The sequence below is a fragment of the Sinohyriopsis cumingii genome, chromosome 6, assembly GCF_028554795.1.
Source record: "Sinohyriopsis cumingii isolate HCF-2022 chromosome 6, ASM2855479v2, whole genome shotgun sequence".
Classification (NCBI taxonomy): Eukaryota; Metazoa; Mollusca; class Bivalvia; order Unionida; family Unionidae; genus Sinohyriopsis; species Sinohyriopsis cumingii.
The window spans coordinates 34,950,590-34,972,069 of NC_142966.1; the positions used below are offsets into that span (position 1 = coordinate 34,950,590).

The following is a 21,480-nucleotide window of genomic DNA, read 5'->3' on the forward strand; positions in this document are numbered from 1 at the left end:
GTTGGACTGTACAATTTTTACATGTTATATAAAGACAACCATAATGATGTTAGACTTTAAAGCACAGACAAGTGAGTGTAAATGATAGTGATTATACAACTATTCATAACTGGAAAATCAGAGTATTGATCACCAGCCAGTCAGCATATACCTGTTGTCAGTTTGACCTAAAGATGGGTTAAGTCACTGATTCATCACGAGATATATTCTTATGATCCGTAAAACAGTGACTGATCTCCATACAATGGCAATAGTTATTACATTTATTATACTAGATTTATTTATATATTTGGAAGTTTTCGTGTTCCTCTTAAGTATGAAAATATTTACACGTGTGATTCCTTTAAAAATGACTTCTGGTGAGAGAATGAGAAAAGAGGGGAAGACAGAGATGGAATTTCTATCAAGCAGAAAAGAACCATCCTGCATTTCAGACAAATGAATAAAGTGGCATACAAAAGAAAATTTAAAAAATGCATGATGAATCTAAAGGTTCTTATCAATTGCAATGTGGGTATTTACCTATATAAGTAATGCCGACACACAATTGTATGATAATGTGGATAATTACCTATATAAGTAATACAAACAGACAATGGTATGATAATGTGGATAATTACCAATTAAAGTAATGTCAACCAAGAATGGTATGATAATGTGGGTAATTATCTATATAAGTAATACCAACAGACAATGGTAGGATAATGTGGGTAATTACCTATATAAGTAATACCAACAGACAATGGTATGATAATGTGGGTAATTACCTATATAAGTAATACCAACAGACAATGGTATGATAATGTGGGTAATTACCTATGCAAGGTAATGCCAACAGACAATGGTATGATAATGTACTGGGTAGTTACCAATTAAAATAACGTCAACAGAGAATGGTAGGATAATGTGGGTAATTACCTATATAAGTAATGCCGACAGACAATTGTATGATAATGTGGGCAATTACCTATATAAGTAATGCCAACAGACAATGATACGATAATGTGGGTAGTTACCAATTAAAGTAATTTCAACAGAGGATGGTAGGATAATGAAGGCAATTACTTAGTATATAAGTAATGCCAACAGACAATGCTATGATATTGTGATCTTCATTTATATAAAATGAAAGACTTAATTATTTTTTGTCATATTATGTACGGGTAATAAATACAAAATACAAGCAACACAATCTGCTACTCACTCCACAAGTATGATACCTTATCTGTGCTGGGTTTAGGATGACCTGGAGATTTGTTAATGTTGACCCATCATTAATATGAAGGAATACAATATGTTTCTGTTCCCTGGCAAACTTGATCCATCCCTGTTAAAAGAGGTTATCAATAATTTGTTTACCATCATACATCACAATACATAAAACATAATGAGTTGACATGGTATCAGAATTTTAAGCATAAACTTTGAATACCAATTTAATCTAAGACATAAAATATATAAGTAAAAGACACCTCCTGCTGATGCTGAGAATTTGTTATTATAGGTTTGTTGTTGTTGTAGGTTTAAGACAATGTTTCTGCATAAGATAAGGCAGCCAGTATATTTGGTGAAGGAAGAACCTGGTAAAAAGCCCAGGAAGAACCACTGACATATGGGAAACTGATGTCAAGTTTTTTCATGTATCCATGTTGACTAAGCCCAAGACTAGAACCAATGCAGACATAGGTAAGGTGTTGGTCATTTGTAAAGGCAAGTGCCATAGACCAATCAGTCACCTTATGTATTGATGCTGAAGAGAGTAGGGTTATTATGTCCTCTTAGCAGCTTGAAAGGGAGTTTGTAGTAATATATGTGCAGAAAAAAAGAAAGACAACGAAGAATGTCATGGCTATTCAAAAGAATAGGTTTACTCCTTGATGTTGGTGTATTCATTCCAAATTTCAAGGAATAAAGGAGTAATAATATCTTCTATGTCTCTAACATTCAGATTCAATAATTATTAGTATTTTATTATTATTTTTTAAAGCAATTTAACATCAGGCATTATATCTTTGACTATAGTTACAGCTCAACATTCAAGGGATTTGGTGTAATAACTGGTGTAGAATAAGCTGATGCCTATTGCCATAAAGTCAACTTTCTCACACTCTTCTGACTTGGAACAATTTTCATTTGAAGGATTCTCTGATGTTGAGCAAGACCTTTAAGGACTATTTAGAGGGCATCATCTACAATGTGAAACATTTAAATTCAACCAATTTCACAATAACATTTTTGACAACTGGATTTTTCCATCAGTTCCTGGAACAAATTAAAAAGGAATTCACATTTGATTCATCCCAGTCCAAGTTTACTATTACAACACATGCTGATGGACTAAAATGTGTACTTATTTTTTAATTGTACTGAAAGTCTAATAGAAGTTAGGGGTTTAGGGTCAATGAAATGGAAAGATAAGAACTTCATCAGAATGGTTACTAATCTAATTTTAGAATCCCCTACCGGTGAGGATAGTTTCAATTCCACATGTTTATCAGATATAGTGGACTCAAATGAGAGTTGTAGTCATAGAAACCAGGAATCGTCTGATGAAGGAGCTGACCCACTTTCTAGGGTTCCTGCAATGAATAGCACTCCAATGACTATGACCCCTATGCCACCTACAGAGGGCCCTACTAGAGATCATAGACAGCTCTCTCCATGTATGTGTAATACTGACCTGCTGCTGACTGTAATACAAACACTCCAGAAGCAAGTGGGCAAGAAGTAAAATCAAATTGACAAGCTAATAAATGAGAAGGTTAAAGTAGCTGCCCAGAGAGAGAAATCTTTGATTATCAGCAGACATTCACAAACAATTGGCCCTAAACCTATTTCTCTAAGTAAAAGTGTACAGACACATGGAGTACTACCAAAAGAAAACCCAAAGCAGTTTCCAACTCTGCCACTAACTCAGCCAGAACTGATAAAGTTAAGAGTAATAAAGCACCATACAGACTACCTACATCAATACAAAGTAAACATAATACTTTGTCTTCTACCAGCAGAAATAACATCCTCCTTATTGGTAGTTCCATTTTACATGGAAATAACAACAGAGGGCTGAGGCACTGTGTTAGAAAGCATGCCATTTCAGGTGCCAAAATACAGACAATACTGGAAGATATAAAAATATATGATCTCTCCAAGTTTACTAAAATAGTCCTCTATATTGGAGGGAACAATGCCAGTGAAGGGACTGATGTAGAACTTTTTGAAGAACTATATGACCAATTACTTACACACATCCATAAGCAAAATCAAAGCTGTCAGGTTGCACTGTGTGAAATGGCCCCCAGGGGAGATTGTGATGTGTTAGATATCAATAAGGTCATCAGAAGACTGGCAAGTGAATGGAAGTGTGATATTGTTTACAATTACATGAGTTTCCTGGATAAAGAGGGGCAAGTGATGCAACATTTATTTGGAAAAAGAGATAATATTCACCTGTCTACCAAAGGGGTGGAAAAACTGGCAAAAAATATAAATGCTGTCATTTGTGTAGTCTGGTCTTACAGCCACATTACAAACTTCATCCGTCCCTATAAACCCAGTGTAGGTCAAAACAGCACCAGTCAATACACTTTGGGAAGTGATTACTGTGGTGAGATCAAATATTCACCACAGGAATGCAGGCACAGACAGCCAATACAATGCCATCAGTGTGGTAGCTTTGGACACAAAGCCAAAACTCACAATAGATTTATAGAATAGGAAAAGGGCAATGAGGCCATCTCAACTCCACAGGAAGACTCTATTCAGGGGGAGGACCAATCTATTTATCAAGGACTGTCATATATACCAGGCATCCCTTGTTAAAACAGATTTGATCCTCTTGCTGATGCATGTTCTGAATGTGAAAACTTACCAGCTAATTGTACAGATTCAAATATGACTGATAGTTCAGATTTATACGATGATTATAAAAGCAGAAAATGCAGTTGTAGAAAAACTAATTTGTTATACACTAATGATAGTTGTAATGATGATCACTGTGAACATAGTTTTAATACTTTTAATGTCTCCTTGAGTGCCTCTAATAGCATTAATATTAATCTCATGAATTTAGGAGTTTCTAGCAAAGGTTTACACATAGGTCATTTAAATATTAGGGTTTTCGTGGAAAGATTGATCAAGTGAAGTTACTGCTAACCTCTCCAAATAATAATATCCATTTATTTGGGCTCTCAGAAACAAAGTTAACAGAAAATCAGGGTGAAAATTTCTTGTATATCAATGGCTACGACAAACCTTATCGAAAGGGTAGGAAAACAGGTGGCGGTTGGCTCTTTGTGTATGCTAGAACCGATACTATTTGTAAAAGATGGGAAGACCTAGAAATACAGGAAATAGAATCCATTTGGCTACAGATCACTCCAGAAAAAGCTAAGCCCTATTTAGGAGGTTTTGTGTACAGACCCCCATCATCACATACTGATTGGTGTGAATATTTTGAACTTCAAGTAGATAAAATTTCAAAAGAAGATAAGGAATTTTACATTCTAGGTGATATAAATAGAGACCTTCTCAATGATCAAATAAAAGTGAATTAGATGAATTTTATTGCTTCATTAGGTATGGAGCAACTAGTAAATGAACCCACCAGAGTAACATCTACCTCTAAAACACTTATAGATCATATTTATACCAATACAAAAGAAAATGTTTTGGAAGTAATGGTTCCAAAGATTGGTATAAGTGACCACTTTGCAATTTTTCTAACACGTAAAGTCAATGGCAAATCAACAAAAAATAGTATCCATAAATCCATTACTTACAGATCCTTTCAAAACTTTGATACTGTTAAATTCCTAGAAGATCTGAAACAGATTCCATGGAATACAGTCCATATCTTTGAAGATACTGATGATGTTTTAGATACTTGGACAGATCTGTTAATCAGTATAGTGAACAAGCATGCCCCTTTAAAAACACACAGGATAAAGAAAGACCACCAGCCAGGCTGGATCTCCCCAGAAATTTTAGAAGCAATAAAGCAAAGAGACCAACTAAAATCAGTAGGAAATCAAACTGAATATAGAGTTTGGAGGAATAAAGTTAATAAAATGATACATCAAGCCAAACAAGCGCACGATAAAAAAGTGCTTGATGAAAACCAAAATAATCCCAAAGCTATTTGGAAAGTGTTTACAGGGTTTGGTGCAGGCAAATGTAAGAGTAGAGCTAAAATTTTATCCCTCAATCATGATGGCATTTACACTGATAATCCAGCTGACATCTCAAATATTTTTAACAACTTTTTTGTTCAAATTGCTGAAAAACTTAAAGAACCCAGAACTTCATCTGATCATCTGGAACTCAAACATTTTTGTGCTAAAAAACTACCAAACAATATAAAGTTTGAAATTCCTGAAATGAGTCCTGAATTTGTGTTGAAATATATTAAAAAAATGGGTGACTGTAAAGCTACAGGACTTGATATGACTGGACCAAGGCTACTAAAGGTAGCTGCACCTGCAATTGTAGAGAGTATAGCTTTCATTTGCAATGAAAGTATTAGGTCTAATAAATTTCCACAAACATGGAAAACTGCCAAGGTCATACCATTGCTTTGTTGTTGTTGTTCTAGGGTTTAACGCCATTTTTCAGCACAAGATAGGCTATACATTGCGGCCAGTATAACTGGTGGAGGAAGAACCCTGGAAAACCCAGGAAGAACCACCGACCCACAAGAAGCTACTGGCAGGCTTTCCCACATGCCCACGCAAGCCGAGCCTTGGACTCGAACCCTCGCAGACAGAGGTGAGATGGCAGTGATCCGGAACGGTGAGCGCTTTAGACCACTCGGCCACTCGGGGCCCCTTATACCATTGCATAAAGCAGGAACAAAAGATGATGTAAATAACTACAGACCCATCTCTATCCTTCCTTGTCTCTCCAAATTACCAGAAAAACATGTACATGATTCTTTTCTCAACTACTCAAACACTTACGATCTTATTCATGATAATCAGTCTGGCTTTCGCCACAAATCACTCCTGTGAAACTGCACTTGTATCTTTGATAAATGGCTGAAAGCATTAGATCAAGGAGAAATAGTAGGCACCATTATGGTTGATTTTCGTAAAGCTTTTGATCTGGTAGACCATGAAATTTTGCTTGAAAAACTAAAAATCTATCAATGTAGTGAAAACTCCCTAAACTGGTTTACTTCTTACTTAACCGATAGAGTGCAAAAAGTATCTTTAAATGGTCAACTTTCTGAAAGTAAAAATATTAATTGTGGAGTACCACAAGGCTCTATCCTTGGGCCTCTGTTATTCAAACTATTTATCAACGATTTACCTCTTAAGATTGGAACTTCAATTTCTTCCACTGACCTTTATGCAGGTGATACTACACTGTCTGAGATTGGTAAAACCAAAACAGTACTTGAAAATAACTTACAAGGTGCTCTCAACAGACTTCAAGTATGGTGCAAGGAAAACAGTATGATCATAAATACAGAAAAAATGAAAGCCCTACTAGTTACAACACAACAAAAACAAGTAAGGCTAGATAGCGACAAACTCCAGGTTCTATTTGACAATGTGAGCCTCAATATGACCTCTCAACATAGAATTCTTGGTGTGTTCGTGGATAACAATTTTACTTGGTCTATTCACATTAAACATATTTCAAAAAAGGTTGACTCTTATCTTTGGCTACAGAGGAAAATCAAAACATACATTCCTCTTCAGTATAGGGTCATCTTTTATAAAAGTTATATTCAGCCATATCTGGACTACTGTAATATAATTTGGGGTAATACCTCTAATTCAACATAACAACACTTTTAAGACTCAAAAAGAGGGCTTGCCATTTAATTCTAGATCAAAGTATAGACAATTTTCAGGATGCAATGAATAATATAAAGGTTTTAACAATACATGAAAGAATATTTCTTAGAAAGGCCAAATTGATGTATAAAGTATCCAGAAAAGACATTCCTGTCTATCTAAGCAATATCTTTCACCAAAGAGATGCTGATGGCACTCCAAATTTAAGGTCCATAAGAAGAAAAAATTACATTATACCAAGGCCAAAGAAGGAATTGTTTAAAAAAAGTTTTCAATATACTGGTCCACCGGTATGGAACAACATTCCCAGTGACATAAGGCAGGCTCCTAGCATTGCGTCTTTTCACAATCAATGTCTTAAATGGATGAAATCTTTAGAAAATTGAACAGTTCTAGTAAAAAAAATACCGCCTGCTTTTCTGCAATTTTACATCATTTTCATAGCTGAATTTTTCAATGCAGGATTATATTTTATGTTTTATATATGTTTATGCTTTTACTGATGCCTGTGAATGTGTTCCAGGCTTGATACTTTGAATTTTAAAATTACTTAATTATTTAGTGTCAAGCCAGACTCTTCACATCATATTGTATATACTGTATATAATGTACATAACAGATAGAAGGCCTCAAGGTAGATTAGTTCTGTAACTAATTGAGTTACCTTCTCTAAATAGAGTCTTTATTATTATTATTATTATTATTATTATTATCAGCTTTGTTTTATTGATCAGTCCAACTGAAGGTGGTGATGTATCTGTGGTTGCTTATATGTGATGTGATGTATCAAAAGTCTTTTGTTGAGTCACAGTAATATAATTTCAGTTTTGAATTCACTATACATTCCAGTGAATGTCTCTATCCAAGAATTTTATCAGAGTACTTTTATATTTCCAGAGAAAATAATCACTTGAATTCAATAATTTGAAGAAATAAAATTTCCAGTCCAAAAATGAAATACTGGACAGAATGTATAATTATACTATTTGAAAGTGCTAGGTCTTAAAGCACAACTGAAAAAAACACTCTCAGAGCACAACTGAAAAAAAACTCTCAGTTAAAAGATTATATAGTTCTCTACTTGACATCAGGTCACAATTAGCATTTTTAAGAAAATAAATATTACCTAGTGGAAAATAGCCTTCTAGAATGATTCTGATGTTAACAATAAAAACCATGACCTGGATGATATAAAATACATTAAGGAAATTCCAAAACCTACACATAGACCCAAATAAACATATATACTTCTATTAATAATAATACTGATTTTAATCCCACATATATATATATATATATATATATATATATATATATATATATATATATATATATATATAATAATTTAGCAATGTATTAGTTGTTTACACAGAATAAAATTTTAAAAAGTCAACTCGTGTCAAGCAGAAATAAACTCAGTTTTGGACATGGTCAATTCCAACATACAATGTTATGATACAACAGCATGTAATAAGAAAATTAAAACTAAAAAAGAAAGCAAATTAAATATACATCACACTATTAGTTCTGTGCACTTTACAGGCACTGATGGTGAGGTGTGACCTTTGTCTTGTTGGATTTTTGACCTCTAACGTGTGATATGTGTCAGGCACAGTATGCTGACCAGGGTTAATGGTGAAGCAGGTAATATTTAGGGCACACTTCTAGCCCATTCCGCATGCTACATGGGCAAGTAGTGTAATCCTAAAAGGGACTGCTCAGTTGCCCTGGGGCTGCCATGTTCCTCTGCTGCTTCAGTCCAGGGAAAAGTAATCCTATGCCCCGAGCTGCTTGTGTGCAGGTGTGCAGCTACAGCTCCCATACATATGAGCATGCAAAAAAGGCAATTGTACAAAGAAACATTCAGGATCATATTTGAGCAGTACTTGGATATACCTGGTTTGTATATGGGTATACTTGGCTTGTACATGTGTGTATTGGGTATACTTTGTTATGTATAATTAATCTGTACTGTTTATTTACTTTTGTCAAAAATTATATGTTCTGTATGTATGTATTTTGTACTTGACCTTTGTCCACAATCAAGTTAATGGTGTATTTGACCAGTGACATTTACTTTGTAAACATCACACTAATGTTTCTCTAAGATTAAAGATTAAATATTTGGATCGATATTAATAGAGGTAAATATATTTATTTTAATTTCAGTCTGGGACATCCATTTTCCATTTGGAAATTCCTAAACTTGTTGACAACTTTGAATGTTTTATAGAGAAGACTGACCTACATCCTGGTTATATTATTGTACATTAGCTTCTTATAGTAATGCTGTTTACTTGAAAAATTATTCATTCTTACCTTAGTATGTGAAGCAGAATAATTATTATTGTTGTGTTCAGTTTTTAATTTGGTTGGATTTATTTATTCAAAATTATTATTCACTGGAATTACAAACTGCTCAATAATATTCCAGCACTAAAACAATAATCTGGAATTATATTGAATTCAGACAAGGGCATTTTGGATTATATTATTGCGATACATCAAAGGACTGTTAACAATTAGCCACATTTCAGGCCACTGGCACATTAGCACACTTTTGACTACAAGCACATCAACTAATTCAATATTGTAATTTAATTTAAATACCACTAGAATTCAATTGAAACTGTCTACATTTTGACCTGTGATAGATCTGTTATGGCTATTTTCTATTTAATTCACAATACTGTAAGTTCTTTTTAAATTTTCACTTTCTCTTCTAGGGAAAAAATTATTTGTTGGATTTTTACAAAACTTGTTGATTATCTCTCTTTTCTGTAACATAGTTTAAGACCACAGAGTAGTAATAACTTGGCTTGTACATGGCAGTACAGTAAAACCTGTTATGAGAGACCGCCCCTTCTGCCACCTAAAAGCGGTCTCTCAAGACAGGTGGTCTCTCATAAGAGGCGTGTGAAAATGGACTGGTTTTCAGGGTCAATAGTTAGCATTGTTGAAAAATAAATAATACCCATACACAATGTACATGTATCATATCCTTTATTCATAAATCTTGTTAAATATTGCATGCATATAATAAAATTTATATTTCAACATCACATTAATATGTACAAAAAATGAACAGTTAGATATGATGTATATATCTTATTCTATACACTTATTCACTTGTTTTTTTAGGAAATCCACTATACTTCTCTGTTGACATGTTTTACTCAGCTGTTTGGTCTGAACATGTATCTCCATTTCTGAGCAAAGAAGCAAAATTTTGGGATCACCATGTTTTAAAGCATATTCTTTAATCTCTTTTAAATGTTCTATGACTGTAGAATGTAAAATAACATGAGGCAGAATTTCACCAACAGATGACTCATTGTCACTATCACTGTCTGCAGTTGGAGAAGTACCAGATTTACCTCTCTGAAGAATATCCTTCTCCCAGTCTGGCCCTGAGATTACATTAGAAGTTTCTAGACTGTGATCCATATTGGCATATTCTTCCAATGTCATGCCATTGAGAAGAGGTTCCACTGATGGATGCACATCTTGTTCACTCTCTTCACTCTCTGGCATTATGGCTTCAACACTTACAGAAAAGCCACACTTGGCAAAACACCTTTCAATGGTGTATGAAGACAGAGCATCCCACACAGACTTGATCCATAAAATGGCATCTAGAACAGTGAGTCTTAGATATTTCAGTTGCTGTAGAGCACTCATCCATTTTGGAAAGAATTTGTCGCAGCAGTTTCTTCCGATAATGAATTTTGACAGTCTGAATTATCCCTGCATCACAAGGCTGTAGTTTAGATGTTGTATTTGGGGGCAGAAAGACCAGTTTTACATTGCTAAACTGACAATCTGGGTGTGCACTGCAGTTGTCTACAATAATTAAAATGTTCCGATTTTTCCTTTTCATTTTATTGTTGACAGTTACAAGCCATTTACTAAATATGTCTGATGTCATCCAAGCCTTTCTGTTGGATTCATAGGCAACACCCACAGATATTAAATTAAATGACCTAAAACATCTTGGGTTGCGCGATTTGCCTATAATTAAGGGGTCCAGTTTTTCTCCAGTTGCACTACATGCTAACAATAGTGTCAGCCTCTCCTTTGCTTTTTTCCCTCCTTTGCGAACATCATCTTTCACCACTAGGGACCTGTCAGGAAGTCCTCTGTAAAAGAGTCCTGTTTCATCAGCATTAAAAATATCACATAGGTTATACCCTTCTGTGATGGTCGGTAGTCTTTTTTTCCAGTCATCAACTGTCTGTAAATTCACATCAGCTGATTCTTCACTGAGCACACTTGCTGTAATATTGTATCTATTTTTGAAGCTCTCCAGCCATCCATTTGATGCAGCCAAGTCATCATAATTCAGTTCTGCTGAGACAATTATTGCCTTTTCCTGAATCAACTTTCCACTTACTGGTATGTTTTTACTCCTTGCAACACAAAACCACTTCCATACTCGCTCATTCAGATCTCCGTAAATTGTCCATCGTGCCGTGGAATATTTCCTCTGTGCTTGTGCACCTTTCTGCCATTCATTTCTAATGGACTCCTTGTCTTTGATTACTTTTTGAACTTGCGTTTTACCAACGCTTAAGCTGACTGCTATTTTGCGAGCAGTCTCCCCTTTTTCATTTCTTTCAATGACATTAATCCTTTCTTCCAGTGTTAAAATTTTTCTTTTTTTCAGCGGAAGTTCTGCCACTGTTATTAGTGTTGATGTTATAAAGACTATTAGTTTTGATCAGGTTTTGGGGAAATGTGGAATAAATATATATTATGTACCAATGAATGAAACCAAAAGACATAATTAACTCATCAAGAAACAATACATTTATTCTGAGACGAAGTTTAAATCAACAGCGTTATAGCTAGATAAACAAAGGTTGCGACTATCTGCATCCAGGTAAACAGACAGTGGCTTGGTGAAACACTAACAAAAGAAATAAAAAATAATTTTTAAAAAATCCGGAAATGATTCACACTTACTAGTATTAAAGACAATGAGCTCATTCACCCTCCAGGCATTATGGATTAACTGGAAAGACAAACGATGTACTCAAACCTACAATGAAGCCCTTTCAAACGATTTCTCACTGGGACATAAGGACTACCGGCGTTTTGTGTTTTCATAAAGATAAAGAAAAAATACAAACCTCTAAATTGACTGCATATATCCATCATTACTCCCTTTGATGTTACTCTTACTGGCTATTCACATGACTTCGGCACTACAATGGCGGTTAGTGACATGTACTTTAGTCTGGTTTACTGCATTTTACAAATGACACCGTACGCTGGAGTTGTAAATTTCACAAAACTGGTACTGTAGCAAGACAAATTCTTTTTAAATAAAGCAATCTTTACTATTTTAGAGCAATCTTTACTATTTATGCAGTCTTTGTTACAAAGGATTAAATGATGGTTAGAGGTGTTTATCTCGATTTATAGTTGTTCAACTATAGTGTTATTTAATGTGCACTTTGTCTGCATACTACATTTATCCTGAGCTCTAGTGTTTACAAAGGATTAAGTTAAGGTCAGTGGTGTCAATCCGTTTTTCTTTTTTGGCGATGCGGTCGTTCATAGCAGTGTCAAAATGCATATTTTGCCAAGAAATTGCGGTCTCTGGTCATGTACAGCAGGTGGTCATTCATAACAGAGCGTTTATATAGTAAAATCGATCCATGCATTACGATTGTGGTTGGAAATGACAGGTGGTCGCTCATAGCAGAGGTCGCTCGTGACAGGTTTTACTGTAGATGGTTTATTTAGGTATTCTTGGTTTGTATGCATGTATGGACATATTTGGGAATCCCTGGCTAAAAATATGGGTGTATTTGGGTATCTTTGGCTTGGATATTTGTGTATCAGAGTATCCCTAAGATACGTGTGATTTCAATTTTTTGTGCAGCTTTACCAATTGTTCAGTCATTTGTATGTGTGTGTGTGTGTGTGGTTTGGATTTTTAAAGTAGCTTTACCAATTGTTCAGTCATATCACTACAATGTCTGCAGTGTGGCTAGCACTATAGTGATGTCTAGCACTGGGAAATCATGCTGCAGACAGGTAGCATGATGTCCCACCCAATCACATTATCCTAACACTGGGCCGACCAGTACTAATACTAACCTCTTAATGCTGAGCGCCAAGCGCAGAAGCTGTTAGTACCATTTTTATAATTCTTTGGTATGACTTGGCCGGGGATCGAAACCCACAACCTCCCACATCCGAGACAGATGCTCTAACCAATAGGCCACCGGAGCGGTGTCTTCGATATGGGTGTATCTAGTCCTACCCAATATTTTATTGTGAGGGATGATGTAGCGTGCTTTAATGTTGACTTACAGTATAACGAAAGTAAAATTTTCAGAAATATCACATACAACTGGCAACCAATAATGACACTTTCCTACAAAGTAAAGGTATAATGTTTTTGTCCGACTTTACTTATCCTTATGTCTTTTCTCTAATAAATTCAAATTGTCAGAAAAGAAATGGACCTGTTTTCAAGTTTTGTTGGCCTACATTTCAGTTGGCTGGAATGCGATGAAAGCCAGGAATGCCGAAATCTGGTTAAGCTGAAATATTATTCTTCAACAAAACAAATTAAAATATATTATGCCAATTGAAACTGTAAAGCAACGATTCGTTTCATTCAAGAAACCTATCAGACACATGAAACTACTTAAACATACTTCGACATACCTCTTCTTCCGTCGCATTGAAACAAATTCAAACATGTCAATGGAACATGAAAATAAGCCCATATTTTCATTCTGCCAGGATAAAGACAGCACAGTAAGTATATTAATTACACATAAATTAGTGGAAAAGTGTCGATATATGCTGCTAAATGTGTAAGATATTCTTGAAACTTTGACTACTCGTTCCGATGTTGTTGACATCGCTATACAAGGCTGCTATTTGGACAGTAAGACATAGCACTAAAACAAAACCAACATGTGCAATGTCTTATATCGTAGGACTATATGTGTATCATAGTATATATGGCTTAGCTATGGGTGTATTTTGGTATAATTGGGTTAGATATGGGTTTATGTTACCAAGGGTTTAAGCCTTGTTCGAGTTCAGCCGTAAAGTTATTGGATAAGTGTATGAGATTTTCCTGAAAATCTGACTTATCGGTCCACTGTTATCAACTTAGGAACACGCTACAATGCGCCGTTATTTGGGCAGTAAGACCTCGACGCCCAAAACATAAATATCAGGGTGTAGGGTCTTACATTGTAGGACTAACGTAACTTGCCCTTTACTTTTACCTGAGCTTCTATTTCACCAAATTTTCCAACTGACCCTCTGTATAGAATGTCTTTAATCGACTGCTTGATTGTTGAATATTTTGAAAATGTGAGACGACATCTTTGTGAACGGAATAGAAATTTGTGAAGATTTGTCGGCAAGTGCCTGACCATTCTCACGGGCGCAGCCATGTTATAGTACCGCAGAGAATCCCTGTGAGCTAATACGAATACGGTTAGTTTCAGCCCAGGGACGGTTCGATCGGAATGTTTCAGTGCACTACATACTAATTGTGATTATACTGAATAAACACAGCATATGATCCAACGTGATTGATGACTGAATAAAGTCTGTATATGAAAGGTGCAAAGTACCGCCATCTAAAACAAAATGATCGGTCTCTTTGGCGGAAGATTGACATATGCTTCCATTATTTGTTATTAATTTTTCAGTTAAAATTATCTAGTTGTAATTAAGAAATTTAATTTACGAATCGCTTATATTTTAATTTATTTATTAGTTTCACATTACCATATAACGTATCTGCGTTATAGTGATTGAAGTCATGTGATTAAAAGTCAAGCTCAGAAATGTGAAACACATGATATGGAGGGTGCAAATTGAGTAAATTATGGGGTGTTGCAACAGTTGTTTTGGAGCCGATAAAGAGGCTGATTATACGGTAATAACCAGTATACAAATAAATGATACTTAATAGTTCACATTTGTACTGTCAGTAATGCTTGTATTTGCAATCTGTTCATCATAGCATTGTGTTAACTTGTCATTCGTACATTGCTTTTATAAAATCGGATTCCGCTGGTCATTTGATTCATAGTTCATCGGGACATACTTGATTGGTGATGATGCCAACGTTTCGTCTTCTTTTTATTGTATAAACTTAGACGATATGACAATTTTGCAGCACAGCCTGTGTGCAAGTTATGTAAAGGCAGATTTTAACTATCGCGTAAAAGAAATGTAGTTTGTTTCCGGTTTCCCAACCGTCCCTGTTTTTTTGGGGTGGGGTGGGGTTTCCCCCTTGTCAACTCTCGGTAACCTCTAACATAAGGATGCTAGCTCTTTGTCAGAATATATTTAATCATCTAATTAACACAGACTATAAATCGTAATAGAGGGATGGGGACTGGTGTAGTCCTTGTCCTACAATGTAAGACATAGCACGTTATTTTTGTTTTAGTGCTTTGTCTTACTTCTCAAATAATGGCCTTATATAGCGTGTTCTGATGATGGTTGACATCGGAATGAGTAGTCAAACTTTCAGGAATATCTCACAAACTTGGCAGCCTATATCTACACTCTTCCACTAATTTTTGTGTGATTAATATACTTGCTGTGCTGTCTTGACCCTGGCGGAATGAAAATACAACACTAGCAGATAGAAGCATTTTCATGTTCCATTGACATACATTTAGATTTGTTGCAATGCGACAGTAGTCTAGGTATGCCAAAGTATGTTGAAGTAGGTTCATGCGGGGAAACTGTTTCTTGAACAAAACGAAACATTGCTTACAGTTCCAATATGTATGCTTTATTTTTATTCATTTTGTTAAAGAATAATATTTCACTTTAACCCGATAAAGGCATTACCGGCTTTCATCGCTTTCCAGCCAACTGAAATGTAGGTCACCAAAACTTGAAAACAGGTCCATTTCTTTTGTGACAATTTGAATTTATTAGAGAAAAGACATCAGGGTAAGTAAAGTCGGACAAAAACATTATAACTTTACTTTGTAGAAAAGCATCATTATTGGTTGCCAGTTGTGTGTGATATTTCAAAAAATTTGACTTTTGTTACACTGTTAGTCAACATCAAAACATGCTACACAGGGCTGTTAGTTAGGCAGTTAGACCCCCCCCCCCCCAAAACATAAATATCGGGTGATTTGTGTTACTTTATAGGACTTGGGGTAATCTTACAACGTAAGACATCGACCCTGATATTTATATTTTTATGGTCGAGGTCTTACTTCCAAAATAACGGCACTATGTATTGCGTTCCTTTGTTGATTAACATCAGATTGATTGGTCATACTTTCAGGAATATCTCAAACACTTGGCAGCCCAGATTATCACTTTTCAAAAAATTAAAAGTCGTAATGTTTTAATCAGTCTCTGATGTCTTTTTTTATAGAAATTCAAATCTTCACACAAGCAAATGGACCTGATTTCAAGTTCCATTGGCCTACATTTCAGTTATCTGAAATGCAATGGAACGCAGGAATACCAGAATTGGTTAAAAGGATTTTTAGACTCTTGAACAAAATGAATCTATCTACACACTTTCTAGTTTCTTCAGCTTTATTACATTTTTTTTTATTTCGTTAAAGAAATATACTTTAAGTTAATCCAATTAGTGACTTAAGTGGAAGCATTATAAGGATGAATGATTGATAGCTTTTCTCACACATTTGGCAGCCAATATTGAGACTCTTCCACAAATTAAATCTAATTGATTATACTTATTTGTTGTTGTTATCCTGATGAAATCAAAATTTTACAGTAGCAAATGGATACACTTTCATGTTCCATTCCACTGGTTGGAATGTGATGGAAGCCAGAAATGCCTAAATCAGATTAGCTTGAAGAATGTTTCCTTAATGAAACAAATTAAAATACATGTATACTGATATTGAGGAAAGTGTTGTGATAGTTTCATTTTGTTCAAAATATTTCTTTTTAAGAATTTTTTGCATTCCTGGCTTCCATCGCATTGCTTTAAATTATCGATCATGAAACTAATGATGTGTTTTACCCAGGTCCATTGTCTGGGTACATCGATCAGGTTAACGTTGTATGTTGTATGTTGTGTTGGTACTGCTTGGAATTGGTGTATTGTATACTTGTTTTAAACGATTAACAGGGATGCAAGGTAGAGGGTGATAGTTTTCAACTTTATTGCCCAAAAGTAACATTGTGAAGTTACATGTATATTTCTTTGATTACTGTCCTTTTATTGATAATATGTTTCTGTTTAAAGGGCATTCCTGATGAGAGGACCAGACTGTTAGGAAACACAGTCCGTAATACTCAGACACAGCCTGTCAGTGGGTAAGATAATAATAGTAATCATAATAACAATGATAATAAATTAATTTTGTGATGGAATCCAAATCAGATAACTATAATGTGAGTACAGAACTTTAAATCTGTGGTGTTCATAATAGACTTAGGTCAGATAGCCTAAACATGCTGAAGTTGAGTCAAGTTGATGCTTGGCTAAGTATTTTTAATACTATTCTTTTGCGTATCTGGTTGTAAGGCCAAATTGAACCCAAAGTATAGCCCTTTCTTCTTCAGGAGTTGCCTCTCTGGTTGTAAGACCAAATTGGACCTAAGGTATAGCCCTTTCTCCTTCATGAGTTGCTTGTCTGGTTGTAAGACCAGATTGAGCCTTTGTTATGGCACTTTCTCCTGGAGTTGTCCATCTGGTTGTAAGGCCATATTGAGCCTATGATATGGCCCTACCTCCTCCTGCAGTTGTCCACCTGGTTGTAGGGCTAAATTGAGCCTATGATATGGCCCTACCTCCTCCTGCAGTTGTCCATCTGGTTGTAAGGCCAAATTGAGCCTGTGGTATGGTCTTTCCGCCTTCTGGAGTTGGCCATCTGGTTGTAAGGCCAAACTGAGCCTATAGTATGGCCCTTCCTCCTTATGTAATTGCCCATTGCCTCTGGTATAGCCCTTCTTCTGGAGTTGCCTATCAGATTGTAAGACCTAAATGAACCTCTGGTATGGCCATTCCTCCTTTTGGAGTTGCCTATCAGGTGCCTCAACAATTGCATGACAGTTGTGACATTTAATGTCTAAAAAAAAATAATGGATTCAAGTGGACTCAAGATTAACATATCAGATTTAATTCTCTGTTGTAAAGCAGCTTTGAGAACAATTACATGAACACATTCTTCTGCAAGAAGAAAACTGATACACCTATCCCTCTATAACTTGTGAACAACAGGGTCCACAAACATAGACCGCACTATAAGCAATGGCACGAGTTATTGAGAGACCTCCAAAAATATAAAAAATCCGCGTATACATTGAGTAAATAGTGGGGGTAGGGAACTGGGCTGTTTAATGTCTGAATCCTCCTTTTACAATCACATTGATAATAATTGTTAATAATGCACTTTTTCTAATTAAGTTGTTCATTATTCTGTATAAATTACATTTATTTTAAAAATTTCCAACATGTAAAAGATCGTTTCTACTGGTTTCAGCAACCATCATGTGTATTGGGAAAACGTGTATTACATCATTGCTTTTTGTTTTGTTGATTAGTCTGGTTCTCGGAGTGGTATTAAATAGTATACTAACAAGTTGGGAGTAAAATTAGCTGGAAACTAGACTATCTGTTGATATCCAACCAAATAAGATTACTTTTCTTCAAAAACTACCGACATTTATTTCGTGAGACAAATGCCTATTTTGTACTGTTGTGATTTCACTGAAAGTAATAGTGGAAATTCTTATCATCCTTAAGGATATCTCTAAGTGCCAGTTCAGAAATTTTCAGAAAATCACTTGGCTACAATGGTCCGTATCCGTGAAACCAAGCTTTTTATTTTATGAAATATTCTTTTCACTTGGTTGCCTTGCTATCTTTGATCACAGTTATGAAAGAGTCAGTTAATTTAAGGTAGTTAATGTTACATACACAATAAAATTTGTAATAATGTTCAGTTGATCAACTGAAGTGAGTTCACCCAAGATACTACCGGGGCCGCTAGATTTTAAGTAAATACTATGTAGAATTTGTGTGCCTTTTAACTGTTTTTTAGTATTTCACCTCCTTTATTTGATTCAAAAGACATTAACATGATAGGGTCTTATACAAAGGAGGCCAGCTATTAATTCATTGCAACAACACAACAAATACTTCTACAAGTCAGTGATCAAAACACAGTTGGCACTTAATTAGGTTCTCAGAGAAATGCTTGTGGACATAGCTGTTATGGCAGAGTGACATATTTTACGTTTAAATTCACATTGCATTTATGATGATTACGCTTAAGTGAAACTAAAAGATAGAATTAAAACACAAATTTCACTTAATAAAAATTATTTAATTGGCATTTAAATATTAATTTAACTGCCTACACTAGGCGTAAGTGACATTTTCATTGGTCAAAATTTCCTTGAATATCTTTAAATACAGTGTACTGAAAATATCATTTGGAAAGAAAATGTAACCAGTTATCCAACTTCTTAAAAAGTTTATAATTTCAAAATGTTAAAGTTTCCCAGTCATATCTACCATTTTTGACCATAAAACGAGTGATATATCAACGTTTCAGTTACCAATTTTGATCATAATTTATTTTTTCAAGTTCAGGAATGTGGATCAGTTTTGTATTTTGGTATTCTCTGGTTTTAAAAAATTAACAGGGCGCGAGCTATCGAGATAGTGCTGTATAAAGATTAGTAAAATATAGTATTCATGTCTGACCAATACAGCTAGTCTTGCAGACTTTGAAGGATTACTATGAAACTTGGTAAATATTACTTCCATCTCCTGAAGATACACATCTCAAAAATCATTTCCGTCCTACAATATTTATGTGAGTTATTGTCCATTTTGAGTCACAGCTAAATGCAGTGTACGACAAACTCTTGTGAATGCCACTATCCAGTTCTTCCTCTCCTTTGAAACTCTCATCCCATCATTTGTGTCAGTGGCAGAAGTTGAGAAAGTTTGGACTTTGGCCAAGTTTACTGCCTTGTTCCCTCTGATATGTGACACCATTATTCTATCCCATTTAGAGGGATTTGACAGTCTAGAATGGACCTTCTGTTGCTTCAACACAGTGATGGTTAAGGGGTAATCAAAGATGCTCCAAGGCCAGAAGTTGGCTAGGCAGCATTGTATGTTTCACCCCAGCTTTCTGCATCCAATTTCAGGATAACCTGCCCACCTAACTGAATGCAACCCACTTTATTGTTTGACCCTTCCAGCTACCTACCATGGATTCTGGTGCTAACTAGGTAAGGTTGTTGACAGGAAACATCAGATGCTGACCTTTTTGTGGCTATTTCCACATGTTGAGACTCTGTCTTAGGCTGCTGTATGGGACTTTTGGAAGTTGTCTGTGAATAGTTACAGTAATCTTTATTGGCAACAAAGAAATTAAGATGAACAGTGTGATCTGAAGACGTGCATTTGCTCTCATGTATATTGTATATGGGGTTGTTTCAAACAAGTTTAGAAATTTTATAGTGCTCTTTCAAAAAGTAAAAAAAAAAATTGATTAAGGTTAGTTTAATAAGCATTGTTACCAGCTTGCAATTACAATACTGTAATCTGGCTACTCCTGTCAGTTAAAATTCATTGCAATGTATAGCATCTACCGGTATTCTCTTTTAAAGCCTTTCGGCCAAAATATACTGCATATTAATTAATATGATAATTTTTAAACATGTACCAAATGTGTTTATACTACAGATACAATAGAGAAAATTCTCGGCTTAAAAATAAAGTATTGCTTAAAACTAATGTTAAATGCAAATATACATACTGGGAAATAGAGGGCTAAATTCAGATGAGAAAAAACACTGATTTGTCATAATTTAATTGATGTAAAGACCTTTCAGTTCTTTTAATCAATCCTATTTTGAAGGCTCCTTTGAATAACTCTCAATAAATGGATGGTTGACTAAAATAAATTATTTTGGCATATTTTAGTATCAAAGATACTTGTGTAAAAAGACAAACTTCCTATGAGACGTATTCTAGACTGATAATGAGTAACAACTATGCTAAACAGGCAAACATAATTATAAATGCTTGTTATGATTAGAAAGTGACACAGGATTTTTCATATTATGCAAATCGGCATTTATTCAGCCCAGAGACTAGTAAGTAGTAAACATTTACTACTCTGCTCACTGAAAAGTAAGTAATGATTTACTGCTCAACCCAGAGACTAGTAAGTAGTCAAGATTTACTACTCAGCACACGGAACAGTAAGTAAAGATTTACTACTCAGCCCAGGGACTTATAAGTAGTCAAGATTTACTACTCTGCTTAAGGACTAGTAATTAGTCAAGATTTACTACTCAACCCATGGACTCATAACTAGTCAAGATTTACTACTCAGCCCAGGGACTAGTAAGTAGTCAAGATTTACTCTGCATGGCCAATTCTTACCCTGTTAAGACAAGAGAATGAGTGGTTCTCCTGAACATTGTAAGATATAAAACCATTCATCCAAATTTGTCAAGATGACATGTTGTACACTTGTTTACTTTTATTGACAATCAGTCTGTAACCCTCCAAAAAGAAATAATTTGCTTATAATTGGGCTTGAGTTACATGAAATTTCACACTCTGCAAGTTGCAGATGTAGTAATTTGACTAAAACAGAAGTGGATAAAAAAGTATGAGAATATTATGTTTAAATTTTGGGTATTGCTCTTTTAG

At 35.0% G+C, this 21,480-nt stretch overlaps 2 protein-coding genes across 4 annotated transcripts in view; one reads left to right on the top strand and one right to left on the bottom strand.

The window, feature by feature from the left end:
- Nucleotides 1-14,252, bottom strand: part of LOC149796707 (asparaginyl-tRNA synthetase-like) — a 69,620-nt gene extending 55,368 nt beyond the window's left edge. The window contains exons 1-2 of one of the 2 annotated variants that reach the window (XM_089961336.1): nt 14,060-14,252; nt 1,221-1,327 (exon numbers count right to left, since the gene is read on the bottom strand). In XM_089961336.1, the coding sequence (XP_089817462.1) occupies nt 1,221-1,327; nt 14,060-14,230 (278 nt within the window). In that variant the 5' untranslated portion in view covers nt 14,231-14,252. Of the gene's footprint in view, nt 1-1,204; nt 1,328-14,059 lie in introns of those variants that run through there. The other variant, XM_089961337.1, reaches the window with a different exon arrangement.
- A 355-nt stretch (nt 14,253-14,607) lies between these two features.
- LOC149796708 (ragulator complex protein LAMTOR1-like) overlaps nt 14,608-21,480 on the top strand; it is a 29,888-nt gene continuing 23,015 nt past the window's right edge. For both annotated transcript variants that reach the window (XM_089961338.1, XM_089961339.1), the window contains exons 1-2: nt 14,608-14,721; nt 17,041-17,111. In XM_089961338.1, the coding sequence (XP_089817464.1) occupies nt 14,671-14,721; nt 17,041-17,111 (122 nt within the window). In that variant the 5' untranslated portion in view covers nt 14,608-14,670. The remainder of the gene's footprint in view (nt 14,722-17,040; nt 17,112-21,480) is intronic.